The sequence below is a fragment of the Cervus canadensis genome, chromosome 3 (assembly GCF_019320065.1).
Source record: "Cervus canadensis isolate Bull #8, Minnesota chromosome 3, ASM1932006v1, whole genome shotgun sequence".
In the NCBI taxonomy this organism is placed as follows: Eukaryota; Metazoa; Chordata; class Mammalia; order Artiodactyla; family Cervidae; genus Cervus; species Cervus canadensis.
Window position 1 is genome coordinate 110,317,495 of NC_057388.1, and position 24,248 is coordinate 110,341,742.

A 24,248-nucleotide genomic window follows, 5' to 3' on the forward strand; every position below is an offset into this window, starting at 1 on the left:
TGCAGGACCTCAGAGGTGCCAGGCCGAGGTGGTGAATGGACTTGGTGTGGGCGGAGAGGGGGATGCTGACCCCCTTGACCTGGGTGTCTCAAGGGAGGATGGAGAATTCTCTACAAGCACTGACCTGGAGGGCAGGTTGGGGTGCCTGAAGACATTGTGGTTAGTTTTTGGGGGGTGGGGCTTGAGAGTGACACCGGGGGAGAGTCAGGCTGTGGGCTGCTCCAGGGACCCCACGTCCTCACATGAGGGCTCAGGGCTCCCAGGGGAGGCGGGCGTTTTTAACAAGGCTGGATCTGCCAGCTGGTGTGTGGCTGTCCCCCCCACCCCCTCACATCTCCCGGGAATTCCAGCGAGCCTGCCCCCGCCCCTGACACAGACCCCGGGGTCGCCGTCTGGAGAAGCGCTGGGCACGCCATGGATGGCCTAGTTTATGGCACTCGATAGGTGGGCTGTTTGCTTTCTCTTTGCCAGATCGCATCTAACAGCTTGTGAAAGGCACCGTCATCTCCGGCAGCTGTGACGGCTCAGCCCCAAGGTGTCGCAGAGGTGAGCCGTGAGATGCCTGCCCCGGCATGCTCTGTGCCCAGGGAGACGTGGGGGCGTTGGCTAGTGTCAGGACGAACTCGGAGCCTGTGTCGTCCCAGGTGTGCTCTGAGAGCGGCCGAGCCCGTGAAGGGGGCTGGCTCACCCCCCAGGCCCCTCCTCATGGGCCCCTGGGGAGCACTGGGGTCCAAGGCAGCGTCGCATGCTGCTCTGTGGCCCCCCAGGCGCCCGTGTTTCCTGGTGGATCTTGAAGACCAGGGACTGAACCTCCTACTGCATGGCCCACCCCCAGCAGGGTATGCATGTGGCACACACTAATTGCTGGGTATTGTCGGGGAAGAGCGCCCTCCTCGTGGTTGGGAGACTCATAGCCTGGGTCCCTGGCGCCAATAAAGAAGGAAGGCTCAGTTCAGTTCAGTCGCTCAGTCGTGTCCAGCTTTTTGTGAGCCCATGGACTGCAGCACGCCAGGCCTCCCTGTCCATCACCAACTCCAGGAGCTTGCTCAAACTCATGTCCATTGAGTGGGTGATGACATCCAACCACCTCATCCTCTTTCGTCCCCTTCTCCTGTCTTCAATCTTTCCCAGCATCAGGGTCTTTTCAAATGAGTCAGTTCTTCGCATCAGGTGGCCAAAGTATTGGAGTTTCAGCTTCAACATCAGTCCTTCCAATGAATATTCAGGACTGATTTTCTTTAGGATGGACTGGTTGGATCTCCTTGCAGTCCAAGGGACTCTCAAGAGTCTTCTCCACCTTGATAATAAAACTTCACACAGTGCCTCTGCCGGCTCTGAGCTGGAGCTGGGCGTGGGCAGGGTGCTGAGGGCCCGGCTCTCCCGGCTGAGACGGGGGACGGAATGTGGACTCTGATGCAGCCTCGGCGTCTGCCCTGGAGGAGGCCGCCACTCCTGCAAGCCTTGGCACCCTCTTCCGGCCCTGGTTCAGGGCATGCGTCCTGCCCGCTGTGACCTGCATGTGGCAAGTTGTCACACGCTCACTTTGTGTTTCCAGCTCCATCCTCCAGTCCACAGCTCTGGCTTCAGCTGCTGCCTCCCTTCTGTCTCATCTGGACTGCCTGTAAAATGAGAGCCGGCCCTCTCTGGTTTCTGAACAACTGCTCCCCTTGGGTTTCCTTCCAGAGCTTGTTTGGGTTCTTTTCCTTTCTCCTTCCAGTCTCATAAGCTATAATATACATACAGACGGAGGTAAGTAAGGCATGTAGCGGAATGACCGGACACATACATCATGAAATGATGACCACAGTAATTATGGTGAACACCTGCCATTTCAAACAGATACAAAATTAAAGAAACGAAAATTTTTTCCTTGTGATGAGAACTCTTAGAATTTACTCTAACAACTTTCTTATATAACACAGTGTGGATTTTATCAATCATGTTGTAAATCACATCGCTGGTACTTACTCATCTTACAACTGGAAGCTTGTATCTTTGACGGCCTTCATCCACTTCCGCTTCCTCCCACCTCCCGCCTCTGGTAACCACATCTCTTTGTCCACAAGTTTGTTGGTTTTTTTGAAGTAGCACTTACCTTCAACGCTATGTAAGATCTTGTCACACAACATAGTGGTTCAATATTTCTGCACATTTCAGAACCGTCGCTGGGATGTCTGGCTACCACGTGGCACCGTGCGAAGATGGTAGGTAGTTGCTGACTTCATTTCATCCCAAGACTCGTCCTTTGTACCTGGTAGCCGCCCCTCCCAGCCTCCCGCACGCATCTCTGTCTCCCCCTCTGGCAACCTGTCTTGTTTCTTGGACGCTGCTTCTGCCTCGTTGGTTTGTTGGTTCTTTCTCAGAGCCCCCTGCTCTTTGCTTTGTTCTGGTCTTCCTCACTGCCGTTTATGGTGTTTCAATCTATGTCTGTCTTCCCGGGTCACGTCGCCGCGCGTCATCACAGTGGTGACCTTGGCCTCCCGGGCTCGGTGACTGTTCATCCGGAGCTGAGCACCACGGGGACGTCTCCTCTGGGGCTTGCACGTGGTCCATCTGAGTCGTTGTCCCTCCATGAGGTGGAGACCTCAGGGCTTCATCCGCGTCTCATCGGATTTTCATCCTGTTCATGTCAAGGACTCCCTGAGCCCTGTGGGTGTGGGGAGCAAGCTCCAGCCTCTCAGATAGGGGGCCCACCTTCTTCGGGCTGAATGGTGGGGCCAGCCTTTCTCCAGACTTCTCCATGGTCTCGAGGCAGAGGCCTACCACAGCCAGCGCGTGTGGACTTGCAGGAGCAGACTGTTAAATTTTTGGGAGTGCTACAAGCTGGTTGTTAAATATAGCCACGATTAAAATCAAATTATGTTAACTGACACATTAGATGAAGACATAGGTAATAAACACTCAAAACGTGTCCCTTCCTGTTTGGAAGGCAGTTCCCTCTTGCGAATCCAGGAGCTGTCTTTGCAGCTTACCGAGTGAGCCAGCATTAACACCATTCCTGGCAGGTGTGTTTGTGGCCCAGAAATCAGCAAGTCTGGCCAATCAAGGCTTTACTGTTGTCTGGGGGATTGCCTAGACCTTAAGCACGGGCAGGGAAGACACTGCTAACGCGGATTAAACGTAAATGCGTGTGGCGTCTGCAAGCGAGAATCTGAAGAGCAGGCGGACACGTGGACACGGCCCTCCAGGCCCCGAGACCATGACCCAGATCCACAGAGGAGTCGCCGGCCCGTGGATGAGCATGTCCCCGCTGCCCTGCCGGGCCGGGTGAGCGGCCGCCAGTGTGCACAGGGGCGCTGCTGACGCGGGACTCCCCGGGCACAGAAGTCAGCTCCTGCAAGCCTGTCAGCTCGGGGGTGCCGACGGCAGGAGGCTGGCTGTGTGCAGCCCCAGCCCCTCCTGTGCGGCCCTGCGTGGACACGTGGACGCGGCCCCCCAGCCCGAGGGTTCGCCCTCCCTCTGCATCCCCTCTGTCTTCAGAGCTGGCTCCGCAGGACACTTTCAAAGTTCATTTTGTGCAAATCAAAACCACAATGCGGTACCATTACACGCCAGTCAGGATGGCTGCTATTCAAAAGTCTACAAGCAATAAATGCTGGAGAGGGTGTGGAGAAAAGGGAACCCTCTTACACGGTTGGTGGGAATGCAAACTAGTACAGCCGCTATGGAAAACAGTGTGGAGATTCCTTAAAAAACTGGAAATAGAACTGCCATATGACCCAGCAATCCCACTCCTGGGCATACACACTGAGGAAACTAGATCTGAAAGAGACACGTGCACCCCAATGTTCATCACAGCACTGTTTATAATAGCCAGGACATGGAAGCAACCTAGATGCCCATCAGCAGACGAATGGATAAGGAAGCTGTGGTACATATACACCATGGAATATTACTCAGCCATTAAAAAGAATTCATTTGAATCAGTTCTAATGAGATGGATGAAACTGGAGCTCATTATACAGAGTGAAGTAAGCCAGAAAGATAAAGACCAATACAGTATACTAATGCATATATATGGAATTTAGAAAGATGGTAGCGATAACCTTATATGCAAAACAGAAAAAGAGACACAGATGTACAGAACAGACTTTGGGACTTTGTGGGAGAAGGCGAGGGTGGGATGTTTTGAGAGAACTGCATCGAAACGTATATTATCTAGGGTGAAACAGATCACCAGCCTAGGCTGGATGCATGAGACAAGTGCTCGGGCCTGGTGCACTGGGAAGACCCAGAGGGATCGGGTGGAGAGGGAGGTGGGAGGGGGGATCGGGATGGGGAATACATGTAAATCCATGGCTGATTCATGTCAATGTATGGCAAAAACCACTACAATATTGTAAAGTAATTAGCCTCCAACTAATAAAAATAAATGAAAAAACAAAAAAAACCAAAAAACAAAGTTCATTTCGCTCAGCACCCCTGAGCCCCCTGGTCGGAGGAGCCTCTTGAGGCCCACGCAGACTCTCACACGCTTGTGTCTCGAGACGTGTCACCTGTTGTCAAGTGCGCGGGTATGAATCACAGCGACTCCCAGCACTCGGACAGCAGAAGTGAGCTGGACCCGGGGAGGGACCCTGATGAGAAGCAAGCTGGGGGAAGGAGGGCCCGCAGGGGCGGAGCCAACGGAGCGGAGGGGGACAACGCTCCGCAGAGATGGGGCGGGGGCGGGGCTGGGGCTGACTTCCCAGAAACAAACACCGCAGACCCCAGCGTCTCACCACCGCCCGCGGAGACACACCGCACAGACGAGAGCGGGGCGGCGGGTCACCGCGGCAGGGCCCCCGGGCTGAGAGGCTCCTGGGGCGGCTCACGTCTCTGTGAGATGTGGGAGACCCCCACTCCTGTGGGCGGCAAGGACGGGCCACCGCTCCCGGGCGCTCCCTGGGCAGACGCACGCAGCCAAGAGGTGGCAGGGACACCGGGGCGCAGCGCGCCCCAATGTTCGCCCGGGACTGTTCCATCACTTTTTAGTGAATAGACGCAGCCACACTCAACACTCTGGCGCCCTGTACACATCCCGCTCTGCGAATAAAACTGGAACTCAGTATGGAGCTCCATGGATGCACACACTTTGCTCTGGCATCTAAACGCCCACACCTTCAGGAAACAGGATGGATGGGACAAAGAAACAAAACAAAACTGCTCTCTCATCCAAATAAAGACCATTCAAATGTGAAATCAGAAGTTTAATCAGACACAATTAAATATATTTGTATATCTCACACTGAAGAAACATACAATGTTAGAAATTACAAGTAGGTATATGCTTCCTATGTTCTGATAAACTTGTTTCCATTAATTGTTTGGATTCCAGGTAGAGAGAAACAGCTTTGGGAAGGAAATGATAGATATATTAAAGCAGATACACACAACAACATTGTTTAAAGACACAAACAGTATTTTGGCATCTTTCTCCCCATTCGGTCGGCCACCTTCCCTATTCCCTTTTTTTGAGACGTGGCATCTATTTAAGATGAAAGAACGGTGTCCCACATAGGAAGCAGAGGGCCCAGGGTCACTGGGAGCATTTTACTCCCTAAAGCGAGGCCAAGGACACACAGAACAGTCTGCACATCTCCCTAGGCATTTAACTGTCCTCGGTTCAGTGAAGTGCATTCTTGTGTTTTGGGGTGTGGGTGGTAACTTTGGTGCCCAAGTGCTATTTTGGCAAATGTGAAGGATCGATAGATGTGTGTCTGTGTGACATCAGACGGGATCCGCCCGAGAGGCCAGGAACCTGAGCCCCGGGAGGGGCCTGGCTGCCACCGTGTCCCAGATGCCTGGATCCCACGCAGGCAAGAAGCAAAAAGCCGCGGGTCTCCTGGCATGTCCCCCACGGTGAGGGCACTCCTGGTCCTCTCTGGAGGCCAGCAGGCCCCAAGCCTTCCTGGGGAGGGGACCACACAGGCCTGCCCCCCATTTTCGTTACCCCTCAGGGAAGTGTTTAGCTGCATCTGGGTGAACTCCCGTATTCTTGCCTGGGCATTCCCATGGACAGAGGAGCCTGGTGGGCTACAGTCGATGGGATCATAAAGTCAGACCCGACTGAAGTGACTAGCACACGCGTATAAGCCCCTCTTTGTAGTTAAAAGCCATGTCTGGAGGTTGGGGCTCCGCCAAAGCCTTGCCAAGTGTCCCTGGGCTGCTGGCCTGGAAGGAGGCACTCTGGGTGGGGAAAGCGTTTGCCCCTGGGCCCCTGGCTGTCCTGGGGGAGTGGAAGTTTGGGAGGGGCTGTCACTGTCCCCTAACAGTGCTTGGGGGAGGGTGTGCAGCAGCCTAGATCGGACGAGGAGCTGGCACAATTGTCTTTTATGATCCACCCCAAAGCTGCAGAATGTCACCATCACGTCCACCTAACTCGTGAAGAAGCCGGCGGTTTCTCCTGGTGGTACACAGCCAAATGTGTCTTCCACTGGGGGTGGCCCGGTGGCCCCTCTGGGCTCCACCCCGCATGGCTGACCCTCCTTCAGAAAGTGACAGATCACAAACCAACCCTCTTCTGGGGACCTCACTGACGGTGCCGTCCGTACCACATGATTGGCAATTAAGAACATGGATGTGTGTGTTAAGGAAAAATAAAGTTTTTTCAAGAAATCGAAAATAGAAGAACTGATTGCCCCCCATCATTGCATCTGCCCATAGATCTCCCTTTATCATTATTTGGCTGAACAAAAACACACATTTCCACTGCTAAGCTGCATTGACTGTAGGAGAGTCCTAAGGACTAGATCACCAGGCATTTGCACTAGAGATGCAGTTACGTCGTCGGTGGTCGCCGACGGGGCCCCCGGCCATGGGCGCCTCCGGCTTCACTGGGGAAATGCTTTGAGGATGGCGTTCACCTCCTCGGCCACGGCTGTCAGGGCAAACTCGAACTGTTCCTGGAGGGACAGAGGAGGCAGACGTGAGTGGGGCCCCTTCTGCTCCAGCCGTGGGCTCCCGTGTGCCATCCTGCAGAGAGAAGCTGTTTAGGGAGGAAAGGGACGAGCTGCAGACTTCCGAGGGAGGCGGGCAGGGTGCGGGTTTGCGGGACGAGAACTGGTGCAGACAGGCTGCGCGTCTCGTGTTCACCTCCGCCTCTGTTGCTGGAGAAGCTGGGGTGGATGTGTGCGTGGGACAGCAGCTGCCACAGGCTCCGTGTGCCCCCTCCGCCAGCTCCTTCTGACCCCAGCCCCAGCGGGGCCCCCGAGGGGCGGGGCTGGACTCAGCCTCCTGTCCTTCTGAGACTCACTGGATACGGTCACAGTCACGACCCCTCGGGGTTCCCCGGCCTCAGAATGGAAAGGATGGTACTCGCGCTCTTTGAAAATCCACCCACCATCCGGCTCAATCCGACTCACTTGTTTGCCAAGAAACCTCGTCTCACCCTCAACCGTGCCAGCTTAAGCACACGTGTGCCCACAGACACCAGTGCACCCAGGATGGGACATGCTTCTCGTGCAGGCGGAACCTGCAGGACTGCTGAGTAGTAACTGGGGCCGAGTCCCGGGTGTCAGAACCGTCTGCTCCTCCAGAAACGGGCCTCGGCAGACAGAGGGCAAGCCCACCTGGCCTGCAGGCTCCCCGGGTCCACAACCTGCTCCCAGCTTGGCATGAAACACTCAGAGCAGTGTACTCAGGACTTCCCCATCACACCAGAGAAATGACAAAAGAATAAACTATGCAAACACTCCCTGAACAGCAGTTAAGGATTTTTGATGGAGGAGAGCCCTATCAATGGCTTAGATACTTGATAACTCCAGTCATCGACAGACTTGAGTCCAGTGCCAAAAAGAATGATAAGTTTCCACTTCGAACGACCGGTATATGATAGAAACTTATGTGCTGTTCTGTGCTTTGTCGCTCAGTCGGGTCTGACTCTTCGCGACCCCAGGGACTGTAGCCCGCCAGGCTCCTCTGTCCATGGGATTCTCCAGGAAAGGATACTGGAGTGGGTAAACATTCCCTTCTCCAGGGGATCTTCCTGATCCAGGAATCAAACCTGGACTGCCAGGTCCAGGGAAGCCGCCTCCCGCCACCGTCTCTCAAGCCAGCGGTCAGCCAGAGGGCATGGTGTGTGCAGGACACCGCCCCAGACACGGGCGCAGCCGCCCTGGACGCCTCCTCCGGCACGGCAGCCTGCTGACGGCAGACTGCAGTCTTGCGATGACGCAGAAACGGGACAGGACTCAGGCGGCTCTTTGGGCCCTGCTGCTTAGTAAAGTGACAAAGGCGGGGCAGACCTGCCCTGTGCCCCGACCGTGATCATTAAACCCTCTCTGCTCACTGACTGTGTGGTGGACGGGGCCTGGGGCCAAGCAGGGCCATTCACAGTGCTGCCGAGGTGCCGGCCGGCCGGGAGGGCAGGCCGTGGGCCTCACAGCCCGGGGCTCGCGGGACCGGGAGACGGTGCACGAGGCAGCGGGTCAGCCAGAGACAACCTGCTTCTCCTTCCTGCGCAAGAGCTGCCCCTGCCCTCAGCCCCGGTTCTGGGCCGCGTGGAGCTGTGAGGCTGCTGGTGGACGCGGGGCCAGACCCTCCCCGACGGCGAGCCCACCCTGGATTTCTGGATGAGCAGGCCACCACCCGTGGCACGGGCAGTCCTGCAGGACGGCCCCGCCAGGGGCACTGGACCTGTGGGCTGCCTGTCACTGGGATGGCAGACCGTGTGGGCAGGGTCCAGCTCTCCCCAGGGCCCCGCCAACCGCCAGCGGAGAACGGTGGCGGCCGCAGAGATCCGACCGCCATGCGAGTCCTCTGGTTCTGCCCGGAACAGTTTCCTGGCTCTACATGGAGGAACTGAGTTGGTTTTGCCTCCATGCTTGGGGCTGACTTTGACAACGTGGAGCCAGCCAAAGGGGCCCTTGAAGGTGTTCTGAGAAATGACCTTTGGGGTCAAAGTGTGCTCGCTGGAGCTTACGGGGCTCTGGGCTCCTTCCCTCCGAACAGAGCGGGTGGAGTGAGGACTGTGCTTCCTCCCTCGAGGCTCAGATGCTGCCCGTCCTGTCTGTGGCACAGAGCAGGGCCCAGGAGCTGCTTATGCCCTGTGGGGATAGTAAGACCCCGAGCTGGGACGACGGGGGTCCCAGAGCCTCACTACTCAGTTCCGGAGCACAACGCGGCCTGGTCTCCCAGGAGAGCTTTTATAACTTTTATGACTGAAGTCCTCTGCAAGGGCGGCTTTAGTGGAGGCGCTGACAGCACTCGGAGAGTCCGGGCCACACCAGGAAGGAGAGCTTCCTGTGTTTATGACTGCAGGACGTGCTGCAGGGTGTTTGTGGCTGGACATGGACACTTCTCCAACACTAAGGGGACGGGCCATCACGTGGACCTTGGTTCCAGCTCCAGTGAACCCAAGGCTGTCCGGGGATCTTTCGTCTCTGCTCCTTTTGCTGCAAACTTAGCCTTTTCAATAAGCTACTCAGGGTGCTCAGGGGCCCAGCACGGCCCGGGGACACTCTGGTGACCGCTGTCCTGATAACCTCACAGCAGAGCTGTGGCTGTGGGCTTGGGCGGGCAGAAGATTCAACCCACGTCGCTGGCCTCTGACGGGGAGAGCACGCTGCTCTCCCACTCCCCTGTCCGGCACATGGGGGTCCCGGGCCCTGAGGTCTGACCACATCTGCTCAGGCTGGAACGTGGGGGCTGTGGCTGGAGCCGCCCCGACCTCCTGGGATGGACTGCCCACGTCCAGTCCCTAGCGGAGCTGGCGTGGGAGGCAGCTGGCCGGCCTGCCCCATGCTCCTCTTGAGAAAACCGCCCCCCACGAGCCCCGAGCCCCAGGCCCGGCCGCGTGTACCTTGGTCTGGACCATGCCCGGCCGCTGGTCCCTCAGGTGCTCCAGGGTGGCGGCGATGTCGATCTCCTTGGCGCCTGCAACAGACACACGCCGGGCTCAGACAGGCGCAGTGCCCGCCGGTGCGCCTCACCCTCTGCCAGGGCCTCCGGGCTCAGCGGCCGGATGACGGTGACCGTCATCCCGCGGCCGCCTGGCCGGGAGGGGCATTTCGGGTTCACACAGGAACACAGGCAAGGCGGCTTTCGTTTGTGTTGGCTCAAGAAAGCTGGGCTGAAGCTTGCTATCAAAGGCATATACACACACCCACGGCAAGCCACGGTCAGGACAGATTAGGGCTTTGCTCGGCTTTATCTGGTGGCATTTTAAGACTTTTGTATTTTTTTGGCTGTGACACTTGCAAGATCTGTGTTCCCTGATCAGGGACTGAACCCTGGCCAGGGCAGTGAATGCTCTGAGTCCCAACCACGAGGCCAGCAGGAAGTCCCCAGGAAGTTTTCAGTCAGAGAACGGAGCACATAAGCTTTACCTTCTCTTGCATATAGGATTTTCACTTAGGGAAATGGAAAGGTAGACTAACCTTGTCCACCTTATACCCCTAACGCTGGCTTCTAAATAGCTGTCTCAAGAAGCGAGTGTTCTGAACGCTAAGGAAGGCTGAGGCGCCCGTGTGCTCATGGGTGGCTTCTGGCTGTGGCCCAGCGCCCCTCAGACGTGCCCGCCCCCCCATCCCCCGGCTCCAGGTGCCTCGGGGGCCGCAGAAACTATACTATTCGAGTTAAAAATGCAATCTCATGAATTGTGAATTCCACATATACTCTCACTTTCCTATCTTGCCAGGACCTCTGGGAGGTGAACAGTGAACTGGGCTGGGTCCCCAGCGCCCGAGCCTCTTACAGGTCAGAGGTGAGCGTCTGCAGTGCGATCTTGCCAGACACGGGGGCTGGGCGGACGGCACAGTGGGGTTGGCTGGGATCCACCCACCAGCCCCCCAGTGGGTAGGTGTCCTGTCAACACTTCCTTTCACACATCAGGCTGGTTACCACCCCCGATTCAGACGAAATTAAGGCTTGTCTGGGTCGCAGAGCTGGTGGTCGTAGGACCCAGACGTGGAAGAGACCCCGGGCCGGCCGCCCCCGGGGCAGCCCAGCTCCACCTCCGTCATACCTGTGTGAGTGTGGTGTGGATTCGTCAAATGGAGACGGGCCTAGCCCTTTACAATGATGCCTCGGGGGTCCAGGGGGTCCAGACCTAACCCCTCTCTTCTCTCTTAAGTTTGCTTAGGTGCATCTTTGCGCCTTGAAACTGGTTTGAAAGACTCTTCCAACAGCCGTTTGTCCCAGAAAGGCTAGTCTGAGCAGGAGATCCGGCATGTGGTCTCAGACCCCCATCACTCGGTCGCCCTGAGACGACTCCCTGCAGGGCTCCAAGTGGGGCCACGGGAGGTCCCCTCCCCAGGCAGTGTCTGCGTGACCCTCCGATCAGCTGCCACGGACAAAATCTCTCTGAATTTACTGCAGTGATGCTGGGCGAGGAAGCGACAAAGAGGACAGAGAAAGTGTCATTAGGTTTTCCCTGGACAGGGTCTTTAAAATATGAAACGCCAGGGCATGATGTCTCAGAATCACGGTTAGACTGAACCCAAAACTCAGCAGTGGAGGAAATAAAAGGAAAGCTTAGAAATGTGCAGCTGGAAACAGAGACAGAATGGATTTATCAGGTGGGTCAGCACTGTCTCTGTGCACGTTAGGACTGGAGTGATTAGTCACCTGAGGCGTGCAGGGAGACTTTTTAAGAGCACACCCATGCAGGACCTCTTCTGAGGGTTGGGGAGGCGTGGCCCTGAGCATCCTGGTGATCTGTGGTGCGGGAGTGGCACAGGCTGCCTTGGGGCAGGTAGGGTGGGCGGTGTGTGTCCTTCTAGCAGGCTTCACCGAAGGTAAAAGGATTTACTTAAATCCCTCAAGCACATAGGAAGCTCCCTTGAGTGCATTTAGATGGAGTTCTCTCTACGAATCCCATTCTACTGACCACACATTAGAGCCCAGGCAAACGGATACACGCGGTGCGCTGCCCAGGTCGAAAGGCAGGTGAAGAGTGACTGTTTGTGACCCTACAGACTGCAGCACTCCAGCCTCCTCTGTCCTTCACCATCTCCCAGAGCTTGCTCAAACTCATGTCCATTGACCCAGTGATGCCATCCAACCATCTCATCCTCTGTCGTCCCCTTCTCCTCTCGCCTTCAATCTTTCCCAGCATCAGGATATTTTCCAATGAGTTGGCTCTTTGCATCAGGTGGCCAAATTATTAGAGCTTCAGCATCAGTCCTTCTGATGAATATCCAGGTTGATTTCCTTTAGTATTCACCGGTTTGACTTCCTTACAGTCCAAGGGACTCTCAAGAGTCTTCTCCAGCACCACAGTTTGAAAGCATCAACTCTTCAGTGCTCAGCCTTCGCAGATGCAAATAAAACTCCGACAGAAGATGGGCTAACAACCAATACAGGGGAGCGTCAGTGTGGTTCAGGGGACAGGCTTCCAGTATCTTCTACTGGAGAGGCGTTACCACTGTTCAGACGCGAGAGGAATGTATGTAAGTCGTTCTGTGGTCAGTTTAAGCTGGTGACTCCACGAATGTGCAACCGAGGCGGAGGCAGCCTGTGGGCGTGGACCCAGCAACATAGGAGGTGGGTGTCCAGCCTGACCCATCTCTCCCAGTGCCCACGATCCCACGGGCTCGCTGCAGACTCCAGGCACACGGGCTGGCAGGCTGGGTCCTGAGAGAGGCTGGCCTGCTGCCATCCCGGGCACCGCTTGGTACAACAGCTGGGGCTTCAGCTTCCTAACGCACCAGGGGCCATCGGCTCTGGAGCTCATACATGGGTTAAATGCATTTTTAGGACAACAGAGGTTTTTTGAGCTTTAGATAGAAGTAGTAGCCATTATACGAGGGACATTAAAAGAGCACTAGTATTAAAGATATTAAAACCGCTGCTTTTTATGACGAATCAATTCCAAGTGGGAGAAAACCGAGCACATAGGCCACCGGCGCCTCCTTCCCAGGCCTGCGTTGATTTCTCCCGGAGCTGGCCAGCGGGCGGAGGGAGGCGTGGAACTCGCGATCCTGGCCGCACCACCTCCTCCCACGGGACCGGGGGACCGCGGCGCGCGGTCTGGAGGCACCCTCGTCTCTTCCTTCGGCAGCGCGTCCACGGCGTCCTCGGTGACGTCATGTCAGACACAGAAACACCTTTTGGTCCGGCTTTTACCCAGAAGGCTTTGTGAACCGCACTGCAGGGATGTGATGCATCCTTCCCTCTTCAGCATAAAAGACGTTACGTGTCGAGTGCGCAAGAGAGAAAGGTCTGAATTTTGCAAGGAGGAAGCTGTCTCTACCCCACCCTCTGGGAGGGCCCAGGAAACGCCAGATACACCTGAAGGGACCAGGGCCAGGGCGGAGCTGTCCGTGCGCTGAGCTGGGCCCCAGGGTCTGTGCTCGCTGGCTGACCTCCGTTTTGGAAGGAAGGGCTGGGCAGTGACGGGCAGGGACTGTGTGAGTCCTCACCCGGCGTCGGCCGAGTGGCTGTCACCGCAGCCAGAGGGCAGCCTTCCTCCCACGACGGTGCCTCCAGCTGGGGGTGCCCCTCCAGACCTCAGCCCCCCACTGTGCTCACAGGAGGCGGCTCCCATACGCTCCCTGGGGTGTGCGCACACACAGATATACACTCGCGCGAGCGTGCGCGCGCGCACACACATGCGCATGCTCTGTCCTGGGTCTTCCGTGCCAAGCAGTTTCTACTTCATGTTTCCGGATGCACTGAATCGATGGAAGATTTGTTAAAATTACAACTATGACGATTTTTTGCAGGCTCTCTAGATTAACTGTAATCTCCCTTTCATGAGGTTTCGCTGGGATGAAGGAGACAAATGAGCATCTTATTCACTGATAATCGGGGACCTCAGAACCCAAATAGCGCAGGTACTTCTCAAGCTTTTAGAAACTAACTCGAAAACATTTTTTTCAGGAGAAACTGGGATGCCTCCAAATCTTCATAAAAAACACAAGTAGGACTGTGTGTGTATCGCCCCAGTAAGGTCACCACCAGGTAACACGCCAGGAGGCACTGGAACCTCGTGACGTGTCCGGCGATGCTCCGTCAGGGCCACCTGTTAGTGGTACGCACCCCGGGGATCAACACCCAGACCTGGAGTCCGCGGGCCTGGGAGCACTCGGCGGCTACAGACGCAGGGCATCAGGAAGGGGAGACGGTTAAACTGGTAGAGGAAGGGTGGGCGGGAAGGCCAGGAGAAGCTGAGAGGCCGGAGTCGTCAGACGCTCGCTCCCTGTTTGGATCACCCCAACCCTGTCCCCTGATCACACCCCTAACCCCGCCCCCTGATCAGCCCCCTAACCCCATCCCCTGATCACCCCTAACCCGCCCCAAACACAACCCTAACCCCGCCCCCTGACCACCCCAACCCCGCCCTCTGATCACTCTAGCCCCGCTCCCTGATCACACCCCCAACCCTGCCCCCTGATAAGCCCCCTAACCCCACCCTCTGATCACTCCTACCCCGCCCCCTGATCACCGTAGCCCCGCCCCAATCACAACCCTAACCCTGCCCCAATCACAACCCTAACCCCATCCCCTGATCACCCCTAACCCCGCCCCTGATCACCCTAGCCCCACCCCCTGACAAGCCGCCTAACCCCACCCCCAGATCACCCCTAACCCCGCCCCAGATCACCCCTAACCCCGCCCCTGACCACCCTAACCCTGCCGCCTGCCTCCTCTCCTGGTGAAAGGAGACGCAGGGGCCCAGGGAGGCCCCAGGGACACTGTGAGCTCGTGAGGGCAGCACAGACGTCAGCACTTGTCACAGAATGCTCTACAGGAGTTTTCTTGGGGGGTCACTAATGCAAAGTGACAGAGACCTGGTCCCTGACCCCACTGCCTGCCCAGAGCACAGGCCTCAGAGTCCTTCTTAACAGAGCGTTTGGACCACGTCTCCCCAGTGACTGGGTGGTTGTGCTCTGGGACTTCCCATCACCCGCAAGGGACAAGAGGTCCTCAGCAGGAGCAGAGACAGACCCTCACCACCTGGTGAGGTGCTGTGAACTATTGCTGAAAGGGGCTGGGGCATGGCAGCCTTCCTGGGCCTCAGAGGCCTCCAGAGAGACGGTGCATGGGGTTGGGGAGGCAGCTGGGAGCAGAGTGGCCACATGGCTCTGCAGGGCACCTGTGCGGCAGGAGGACTCTCGCGGCCTCTGAGCTGAAGTGATGCCACTAAACATGGAGAGCCAGGCCTGCCAGGGCCAGCAGGACAGAGAGGGATGACACTCTCAGGGACGGGGACAGTCTGGGTTTGGGGACGACTGAGAGGAGGACCCAGAGGACAGGCTGGCTGCTGCCTGTCCAGGAGAAGGGGGTGCTCTGGGAGGGATGGCCCTGTACCGGCGGCAGAGGGGGTCCAGCCAGGTCTCCTGGTTTCTCTTTGGGTGAGTGAGGAGGGAGGAGAAGCCTGGGGGCTGTATGAGTGGGTCTGACCCCTGAGAGGCATGGGGCGGGGGTGGCCACTCTGGCCAGGAGCCCCTGCTGTGGTCCGAGGGGCACAGGGCCCCTGTCCACCTGTTGGCAGGTGGGAGAGAGGGAAGAATGGTCAGCTGTACCTGCCCAGGCGTGATCCACAGGCTGGAGACCATTTAGGAGGCAAATTGTGGGATACAGTTCACAAAACTATCCAGATCAGATGATGGGCTTGTCAGGAAGTTTTCCAGGAACAGTTGGTTCCATTCGTCTCATTTCTCTCCAATTAATTCACTTTGTGTATCATGTCACCCAGGCCTGGGTCACACCCCCAGCCATGCTGCTCCTGGACCCCTACCCCCACCTGAGTCTCAGCTACAAATGGAGAGAAGGACAAGGGAAGAGGTGGGCACGTGTCACCTCCCGGGACACAAGTTCTCTAAGCAAAAGGAAGACTCTCTTCTCCCCAGTTCTGAACCCTCCTCTCAGCCTGAAACTCCAACGAGCTGAAGACAGGGCCTTACCACCTTGAAGCCACGCAGAAGGCAGACCGGTCTATAGAATCCGTTTTCTGCTGGGTCTTTGTGCTTCAGCCAAACATAAAAGTGAGCCATTTCCCCCGACGTACCCTGTTCTTTGCAGCCTGCCTCTCCCAATCAGTCCTGCCCATGAAAGGGTCGTCCATGTGTGCGTCCACAGCCGGGGTCAGCTCAGCCCTCCCTGCAGAGCCCCGTGGGCACAGACCCCGGGGCCCTTCCCCCTCAGCCCTCTTGGCCAGCGGCGCCAAGTCAGTCCTGCCGGGACCAGCTCTATGTGCTCCTTATCCGTGGCGCCAGGTGGACCTGAATCAGCGAGCTGGCAGTTCCAGGGCCCCATTGTCTGATCTCCGTCTCCCCTCCCTGGCAGAGTTTCCGCTGTGGCTCTAACGGACCAGCTGCCCGCTCCACCCTGTCCCTGGCCCACACAGTCTGGCGGCATCTCTGCTGTGCTGACCACACCCCCCTCAGCCTCTGGGGTTTGGCCAGTTTGCAGCAAGGCCGGGGCTCTGCATTGCCCGGCCAGCTGGGTGCTTCCCAGCAAGCCCCCAAACCTTGGAGATATACTTTCTCAGTTTGCAACCAGGCGTCAGAATCGGTGAGCCCTCAGGGCCCTCGGTGCTGTGAGGATGGGCTACAGACGCACGCAGGGCTCTGTGATGAGGGCGGGGGGCAAAGGAGACCCCAGCCCTGCACCCCGGGGCCTCGACGGCGCTCAGCAGCCCGCTGAGCTGCGGACACCGCCCGTTTCTCTCCGCCGAGTGCAGACCCAGGAGGATGGGCTCGCCTCCTGTCTTGCTCGCCGCGGAGTCCTGGTGCTCAGTCAATAGCAGGTTGGAAGGCATTTCCGTCGTCCAGCCCAGTATTTGCCGGGACGGTATGGAATAGGATGGCTGTGGTGGCCGAGAGGAGCAGAAGGACCGATGAGAGGGCAAAGGGGCTAGGGAGGGCGCCTACCCCACAGTCCGGGGCTGGGACCCGGGTCCCGCAGGAAAGAGTAGGCACGGCCCCAGAAGACCCCTCTCTTGGGGTCTTACATCCCGCCGACCACCGTGAGCAGAAGAGACCAGTCAAGGGGGTCACAGAAGGGGAGATGCAGGGCCAGGGGCCCAGGGAGACAGAGAGACGGAGGTCTGGACACGTGTGCACACATGACCACCCTCGGCACGTTCCCTGGAGCAGAGCCACCGCACGGGGCTTCCTGCCTAGGAGGCCTTCTCTGCACCGTCCGTGTGGCAGGCCCTGGGCACCTGTGCTGTTGGGGCGCTCAGCATGTGGTCCGTGTTTTAATCTCACCACATAAGCTGCCACGTGGGGCTGGCGGCTGCTGACTCAGCAGTGCAGCTCTGGAGGAGCGCTGGGTTTTAAAGTTCAAGGAGAAATGATATTTCTCCCAGAAAGGGAGGAAGTATTTGCACCACCACGTATCTGATAAGGGGTTGATATCCTCAATATATAAAGAACACCCACAACGCAATAACAACCAAACAGCCCAGTTAAAAGATGGAAAAAAAGAATTTGAATGTCATTTCCCCAAAGAAAATATCCAAAGGGTCGACAGACACATGAAAAGATGCTTGACATTTCTCATCTTCAGAAAAATGCAAAGCAAAATCGCAGTGAGACCTCTCAGCCACGAGGATGGCTACTGTCAAAGCCCCAGAAAATGACAGTGTTCACGCGGGTGTGGGGAAACCAACCACAGTCCTTCCTTGTGCGCTGCTGCTGGGACTGGAAAACGGTGCAGCTGCTGTGGAAAACAGTAATGGAGCTCCTCGGGAAATCAAGTAACAAGGCCACATGACCCAGCAATTCCACTCTGGGTTAACCCCAAAGAACTGAGAGCAGAAGCCAAACAGATATTTGCACACCATGATTGGAGTAGTATTGACCCAACAGCTGAAAGGTGCAGGGAACCCGTGTCCCTGGATGGATGGTGAACAAGGTAAGCGTAGTCCATCCCGGGAGGGGATGCTGCTCCGCCTCAACCAGGGAGGTGATCCCGACACCTGCTGCAGCTCAGCTGAACCCCAGGACGTGATGCTCAGAGAGAAGGCAGACTCAAAGGGACACGCCCTGTGTGCTTCCACAGGTCTCGAGGTCCCTGGAGACGTCGGAGCCACAGAGACAGGAGGCACAGGGGAGGTGATACACCCCCTTGGACGAGGAGATGTTCACCGAAGCCACAGTGTGACAGGGAAACAGGAAATAGGTGAGCTTGCTGAGGATGGAGACCGGGGGCTGGACAGATGGCCACGCAGGCGCTGGACATCGCCATTCACGTTCCATGCTGAGACCATCTAGAACCAAATCCCAGCCGACACGAGCTTCCAGGGTGTCTCCGGGCGCACCTGCGGACTCGGGCCCACGCTCCGCATTGTGCGATGAAATCCCAGTCCTGTAGCTCCCGCCAAACAAAAGGGATGGGCTCCCAGGCTGGCCCGGGCCCGCGGACACCCCAGTGGTTGGGGCTCAGGTGGCACGGCCGGCTTTGCAGAGGCGGGGCTCCTGCTTAGCGGCCCCCAGCCAGCGAGGCTGCCGCCTCCCAACAACCCAGCCAACGCAATCCTTGGGAAGCCCCTCCATCTGTCTGGTGCTCTCCATTCATTTAAAAAATTGTGGTGAAATATGAAAAACCCTGGGCAAAGAGAAGTCTCGGACAAAAATGTAAAAGGCACGGCTTGGAAAGTACTTGGGCTGCAAAACCAGTGTTGATGCATTTTCGTCCATGAGAGAGGAACATTACCAAACCCTGATTCTACCAAAAATGTTAACCCTGAGTTCAAAATTTGCAGCCTGTATTTGCGGCCACAGGAAAAACATGCAGAAGGATTTTCCAGGGTCTCCTGCTTTCCCACCACCTGGCGGAGCAGCAGCTCCCCATTCAGATGCCGAATCACCCCCCCAGTCCACGCGCTAACAGCCCAGGCCCCGGGTAGTGGCCCAGCCCGGCCGTTGAGCGTCCCCCGCGGGCCTCGGGGCCCAGGGCTGACGCAGGGGCCCGGCTGCAGGAGAGGCCTTCTCCGGTCCTCCTGCAATTCATTCCTTTTAAGAAAAGGAGACGGGAAGAAAGCCTTCATGTCCAGGCCTGCGGCCTTTGATCATTTGATGAACACAGGCGGGCAGTCCGGCCTCCGGCTTCTCAGGCCAGACAAAGGCGCCCCCACCGCCCGGGCCCCATGGCCGGGCCCAGGACAAAACCCTGGTGGCCGCTCGCTGGGGCGGCCCAGGAAAGGGCCCCTCGCCGGCTGAGGGGCCGCCCTGCCCTTTGATCTGCCAGGACCGCGGCCGGGCCCCAGGTCAGGGGATGGCTCAGCGTGGGCCCCTAGGGCAGAGGGGAGCAGGTCAGGAGCAGAGTGAGGGGTGACTGATCTCAGAAAGGGCCCAGCGCCCGCCCTCCCGGGCCGGTTCCACATGGCTGGGCTCACATTGTTGCCGCCAGCCTGCACTTCCAGTGAAATCTGACAGGACGCGGCAGGCAGGACCGGCCGGTGAATGCGGGGTCGGGGGTTGGGGCCAGCTGGGAAGGGGAGTTGCCTCCCCTGCCCTGGGCTGTGGTTCTGCTCAGCGCCCGGTGACATCACACCAGTGAGCCGGACACCGACCCCCTCCAACGCTGCTGGGGCCCGCTCCTTGGGGGGAGCCAGACTCCACGTGGCGGTGTGTGCCCGTGAGGCCACGTGCCACCTGCCTGCTCACACAGACGTCTCCTCAAAAGTTAGAGACGACCCACATTCCCAAAAGGTGTTTGGTTTAGCAGGTGGAAGCACTCTGGGCCTGACGGTGGGGGGTGGGGGGGCAAGGGTGGAGAGGAGGCAGGAGTCCCGTGGAGACTCTGGGTTTGCAGAAACCGTGCACTTGCCAATGAAGAGCCAGACCCAGTCGACGAGATACAGAGGCACAAACGACCTTCCCACTAGAGTTAGCTTTGTGGATCTAAGACCAAGTCACGTAATTAAGAGCATCATCTGAACGGTGCGTTTGCATCGGGCTTGCTGCTGCTTTGTCTGTATGTCTCAGCACCGCCGCTGCCTCGGGTGTGAGAGACAGCCTCTGGTGTGCGTGCTGGCCCGCTGTCCCCACCCCCCGCAGCCGGCAGGAAGCCTGTGGCACCCACGGGGTGGGGGGCTGCCTGGGTCCCGGTTGGTCCTCTGGTTCCCAGGGTAGGGCTCGGAACCCGCCCATGCTCTCTACTCCTGCGTGTAACACGATGGCCATCGTTTCATCTTCACGCAACCATATCCTTGGGCTAGAGGTGTGTTCTGCTTTTCTGCTTTTCTTTTAACCGGGAGAAGATGGAGTAAGGAAGACGCCTATTTCAGAGTTGCTGGCACTTGTCTGACGATGTATAGAAACCCAATTCTGCAACAGGTGTCTGCGCTTATTGCCAGGCAAAGGGTGACGGGTGGGCTCCTGGAAGCTAGGCACCCTAGCTAAAGACACACGTGTGCGTGTGTGCATGGGTGTGTGTCCATGTAGAGGAGACGGTGTTTCCTCTGGCGGGAAGGAGACTGTGAGACGGCACCATCCCAGGGCTTCCTTCCCAAGTCCCCAGAGGCTGAGGACAAGGAGGGACCTCCGCAGGTCAGGCTGGGGTCTCCCTGCTGACATGTGCCTGGTTCCCCTAGAGGTGGGTCCGAGGGAATCTCCCACTTGGCTCTGGAGAGCACCGGCCTCCCAGGGGACACCTCACAGGTCTGGTGTGGGGAGCACACTGAGGAGCCGCCAGCCCCCTCAGTCCCCGCCCTCTCAGGGACTAAACCCCACCCAAGCCACGAGCTCACCCAGGGTCCGTGCTCAGATCACAGTCCTCCGAGCCCAAGTGCCCAGACGCTGTTACACGCGGGGCGTCTGAAGGGGGGCTACTGCAGAGACAGTCTCTGCCAGAGATAAAGGGGGGCTACTGCAGAGACAGTGTCTGCCAGAGATAAAGGGGGGCTACCGCAGGGACAGTCTCCACCAGAGATAAAGGGGAGCTACTGCAGAGACAGTCTCTGCCAGAGATAAAGGGGGGCTACTGCAGAGATAGTCTCTGCCAGAGAGTCTAGGCTCTGAATTTTGCAAATACAGTTCTAACAACAGGGAGGGTTTGTTTAAGGCTCTTCTGAGCTACTGCAGCCCTGGAAGATCAAGATGGCCTTCTCCCCACTTGTGATGTTAACACAGGATGCGGATTGCCCACTGTGCCCTAAGCCCGCCGTGTGACCCCGGGCGGAGGTAGCGACAAAGGAGGACCCTCAGAAATGAACGTGCTTGCTGCAAACAGCTTCCCTGCGATTCAGAAAAGGGACAACAGGCTAATTTCCCCACGGCTCTCTGTGACTGCGGCACCGAGGTTGCCATGGCAACACCATCGCTGGCGCCTCGCAGAGCAGCCGCTCCGAGTCTTACCTTTGGCCATCTTATTGAGAACCATGTCGATCAGGACGTAGGTGCCACTCCTGCCCGCACCGTCGCTGCCAACAGAAGGAGAGAGATGAGGACGCGACAGGCTGTGCTGCCCCCACTCCCCAAGTGCCCACGACAGTCTGCGCCCTCTGCGATCAGGGGGCCCACGGGAGGAGGGGAGGGTGGGGGACTGGAGAGGAAGAGACACAGAGTGGGGCGTGGGGGGGGTGGGAGGGGAGGAGGAGGGAGGAGGAGGGAGGAGATGGGGAGGAAGAGGAGGGGGAGGGGAGAAAGGTGAGGGGGAAGGGGGAGGCAGGGGGAGGGGAGGAAGGGGAGGGGGAGCAGGAGGGGTCAGGAGGAAGGTGAGGGGGGAGGGAGGGGAGGGGAGAAGGGGGAGGGGGAGGGAGGAAAGGGGGGAGGAAGAGGCGGGAGGGGGCGGGAGGAAGGTGAGGGGGAGGGAGGGGGGGAGAAGAGAGGGGAGGGAGGAAAGGGAGGGGGAGGGGGAAGAGGAGGGAGGGGGCCAGAGGAAGGTGAGTGGGAGGGGAGGGAGGAGGGGGAGGAGGAGGAGGGAGGTGAGGGGGAGGGAGGAGGGGGAGGGGAGGAAGGGGAGGAGGAAGGTGGGGGAAGGGGAGGACGAGGAGGGGGAGGGGAGGAAGAGGGAGAGGAGGAGGAGGCGAAGCTTTCTTTCGGCCTGTGCTAAATGCAGTTCGGATTAGCTATTGTGCCTGTGTTGATTTGTTCCTTTCTTCCCTTTTTCTCCCCTCTTTGGTCAAAGATTCAGCAAATTTTGTCAGGGAAAAAGGAAATAAAGAACTGGCTGACAGTGTCAGAGCTGATGGCACTTGTATTCAGTCTGCAGGGGGCTGGCTGCAGGGGAGGAAGGCTGGGTGCAGGCCTCGGCAGGCCCACCCCGTGGAGGCCGGTCCTCCGCCCCGTCCACCCGCATCTCCTCCTGCAGCCTCCTTGCAGCCTCCCTCGGCCCCAGTGGAAAGTCCTCCTCGGGACGAGGGTTTGAGAGTGTTCCAAGTCGTGGCTCAGCAGCAGGCGGCAAGGGGAAAGGAAGGTGGCCTTTTGGGGGGCGGCCCGGTGTCTCTGCTCCCTCGCGCGGTGCCCTGAGCGGGCTGTCGGTCCAGCAGACTGTCCTCAGCCCACCGGCGCCTGCAGCGGGCGGAGGCGCCGACACGCTCGCTCCTGGCAGAACCCGCTGACTTGGGAGGGAAGTGTCTCTGTTTCAGGCCCCGGGGACCTGCAGGGCCACTGTGTCTGCTCTGTCTCAGACCTGCCGGCTGGCTGCTAACCCGGAAGTCTGTTGGTTGTCCTTTCACAGCAAAGAGTCACTGGTTTTGGTGTCAACGTATTTCTCAAAGAGCAGAAAAAGCCTCAGGTGGAAAGAGAACCACCCTGCATAGCACAGTGGGGTGGGGACACAGCCACGCTGAGGTCACTGGGGCTCCAGTGACGTGCCAGCCCCCGAAGGCTCCTCCCAGACCTGCCTTGGAACCAATGCCGACTGGAGCTGCTCCTCGGGTGGGTCAAGGGTGTTCTGGTCCACTTCCCGGGGACCCAAACCATACTCTGTACTCCTCCTCCCTCAGGGACACACACGACACACACACCGATGCAAATGTACACACATGACACTCATGTTCAGACACATGTAGTCTCACACACATGCACACAGACAGGTGCATGCACTCACACACCCACTCAGACACACACACTCAGACACACACACACACTCACATACACACTCAGACACACACACACTCACATACACACTCAGACACACACACACACACTCACATACACACCCACACAGATGCACACTCAGGTGTGTGTTTGCACTTACATACATACTCAGACACACTCTCGTACACATGCAGATGCACACACACACTGAGACACACGCTCAGATGGGTGCACACACTCAGAAATGCACACCCAGACACATGCAGACACACACTGCATGCATGGGTGCGTGCACTCACATACACACTCAGACACACACACTCAAACACACACAGACACACAGACACACACACACTCACACACACACTCAGACACACTCAGACACCCACACATCACATACACACTCAGACACACACTCAGACACACACACTCACACACACACCCAGACACACACACTCAGACACATACACACACTCACATACACACTCAGAACACACACTCACACACTCAGACACACACACACAGACACACACACTCACACACTCAGACACATACACACACTCACACACACTCAGACACACACTCACACACACTCACATACACACACACACACACACACTCAGACACACACCCACACACTCACACACACACTCAGACACATGCAGTCTCACACACATGCACACAGACAGGTGCATGCACTCACACACTCAGACACACACACACTCACATACACACACAGATGCACACTCAGGTGTGTGTATGCACTTACATACACACTCAGACATTCTCGCACACATGCAGATGCACACACACACTGAGACACACACTCAGATGGGTGCACACACTCAGAAATGCACACCCAGACACATGCAGACACACACTGCATGCATGGGTGCGTGCACTCACATGCACACTCACGCAGATGCATACACAGACACACACACTTGGGTGCATGCACTCACAGACACACTCAGGCACACACAGAACACATGCAGACTTGTGCATGCACACACGCATGCAGACACACACTCACATACACTCACGCAGGTACATACACAGACACACCCCCAGACACATGCACACCCAGACACACACACTTAGAACACACCCAGCCTAGTGCACGCACACACACACGCACACACTCTTGACGGAATGGGCAGACTTGGTGTTTGGTCTTTGGAGACCTAGTTCTTCTTTATCCCAGACAGAGGGAACAGTCTGTGACACGTTCTGGAAGACAGAGCACACTTCGTCACTGATGCACGCGGGTGTGGAGCCCACCCTTGGAGGGAGCTCTCTTCCAGGGGATCTCTCTTCCACGCTGGGTGT

At 57.6% G+C, this 24,248-nt stretch overlaps 1 protein-coding gene across 3 annotated transcripts in view; it reads right to left on the reverse strand.

The window, feature by feature from the left end:
• Nucleotides 1-5,168: 5,168 nt before the first annotated feature.
• PTPRN2 (protein tyrosine phosphatase receptor type N2) overlaps nucleotides 5,169-24,248 on the reverse strand; it is a 600,191-nt gene continuing 581,111 nt past the window's right edge. For 2 of the 3 annotated variants that reach the window (XM_043464001.1, XM_043463999.1), the window contains exons 21-23: nucleotides 21,234-21,298; nucleotides 9,782-9,855; nucleotides 6,905-8,193 (exon numbers count right to left, since the gene is read on the reverse strand). In XM_043464001.1, the coding sequence (XP_043319936.1) occupies nucleotides 7,717-8,193; nucleotides 9,782-9,855; nucleotides 21,234-21,298 (616 nt within the window). In that variant the 3' untranslated portion in view covers nucleotides 6,905-7,716. Of the gene's footprint in view, nucleotides 6,885-6,904; nucleotides 8,194-9,781; nucleotides 9,856-21,233; nucleotides 21,299-24,248 lie in introns of those variants that run through there. The other variant, XM_043464002.1, reaches the window with a different exon arrangement.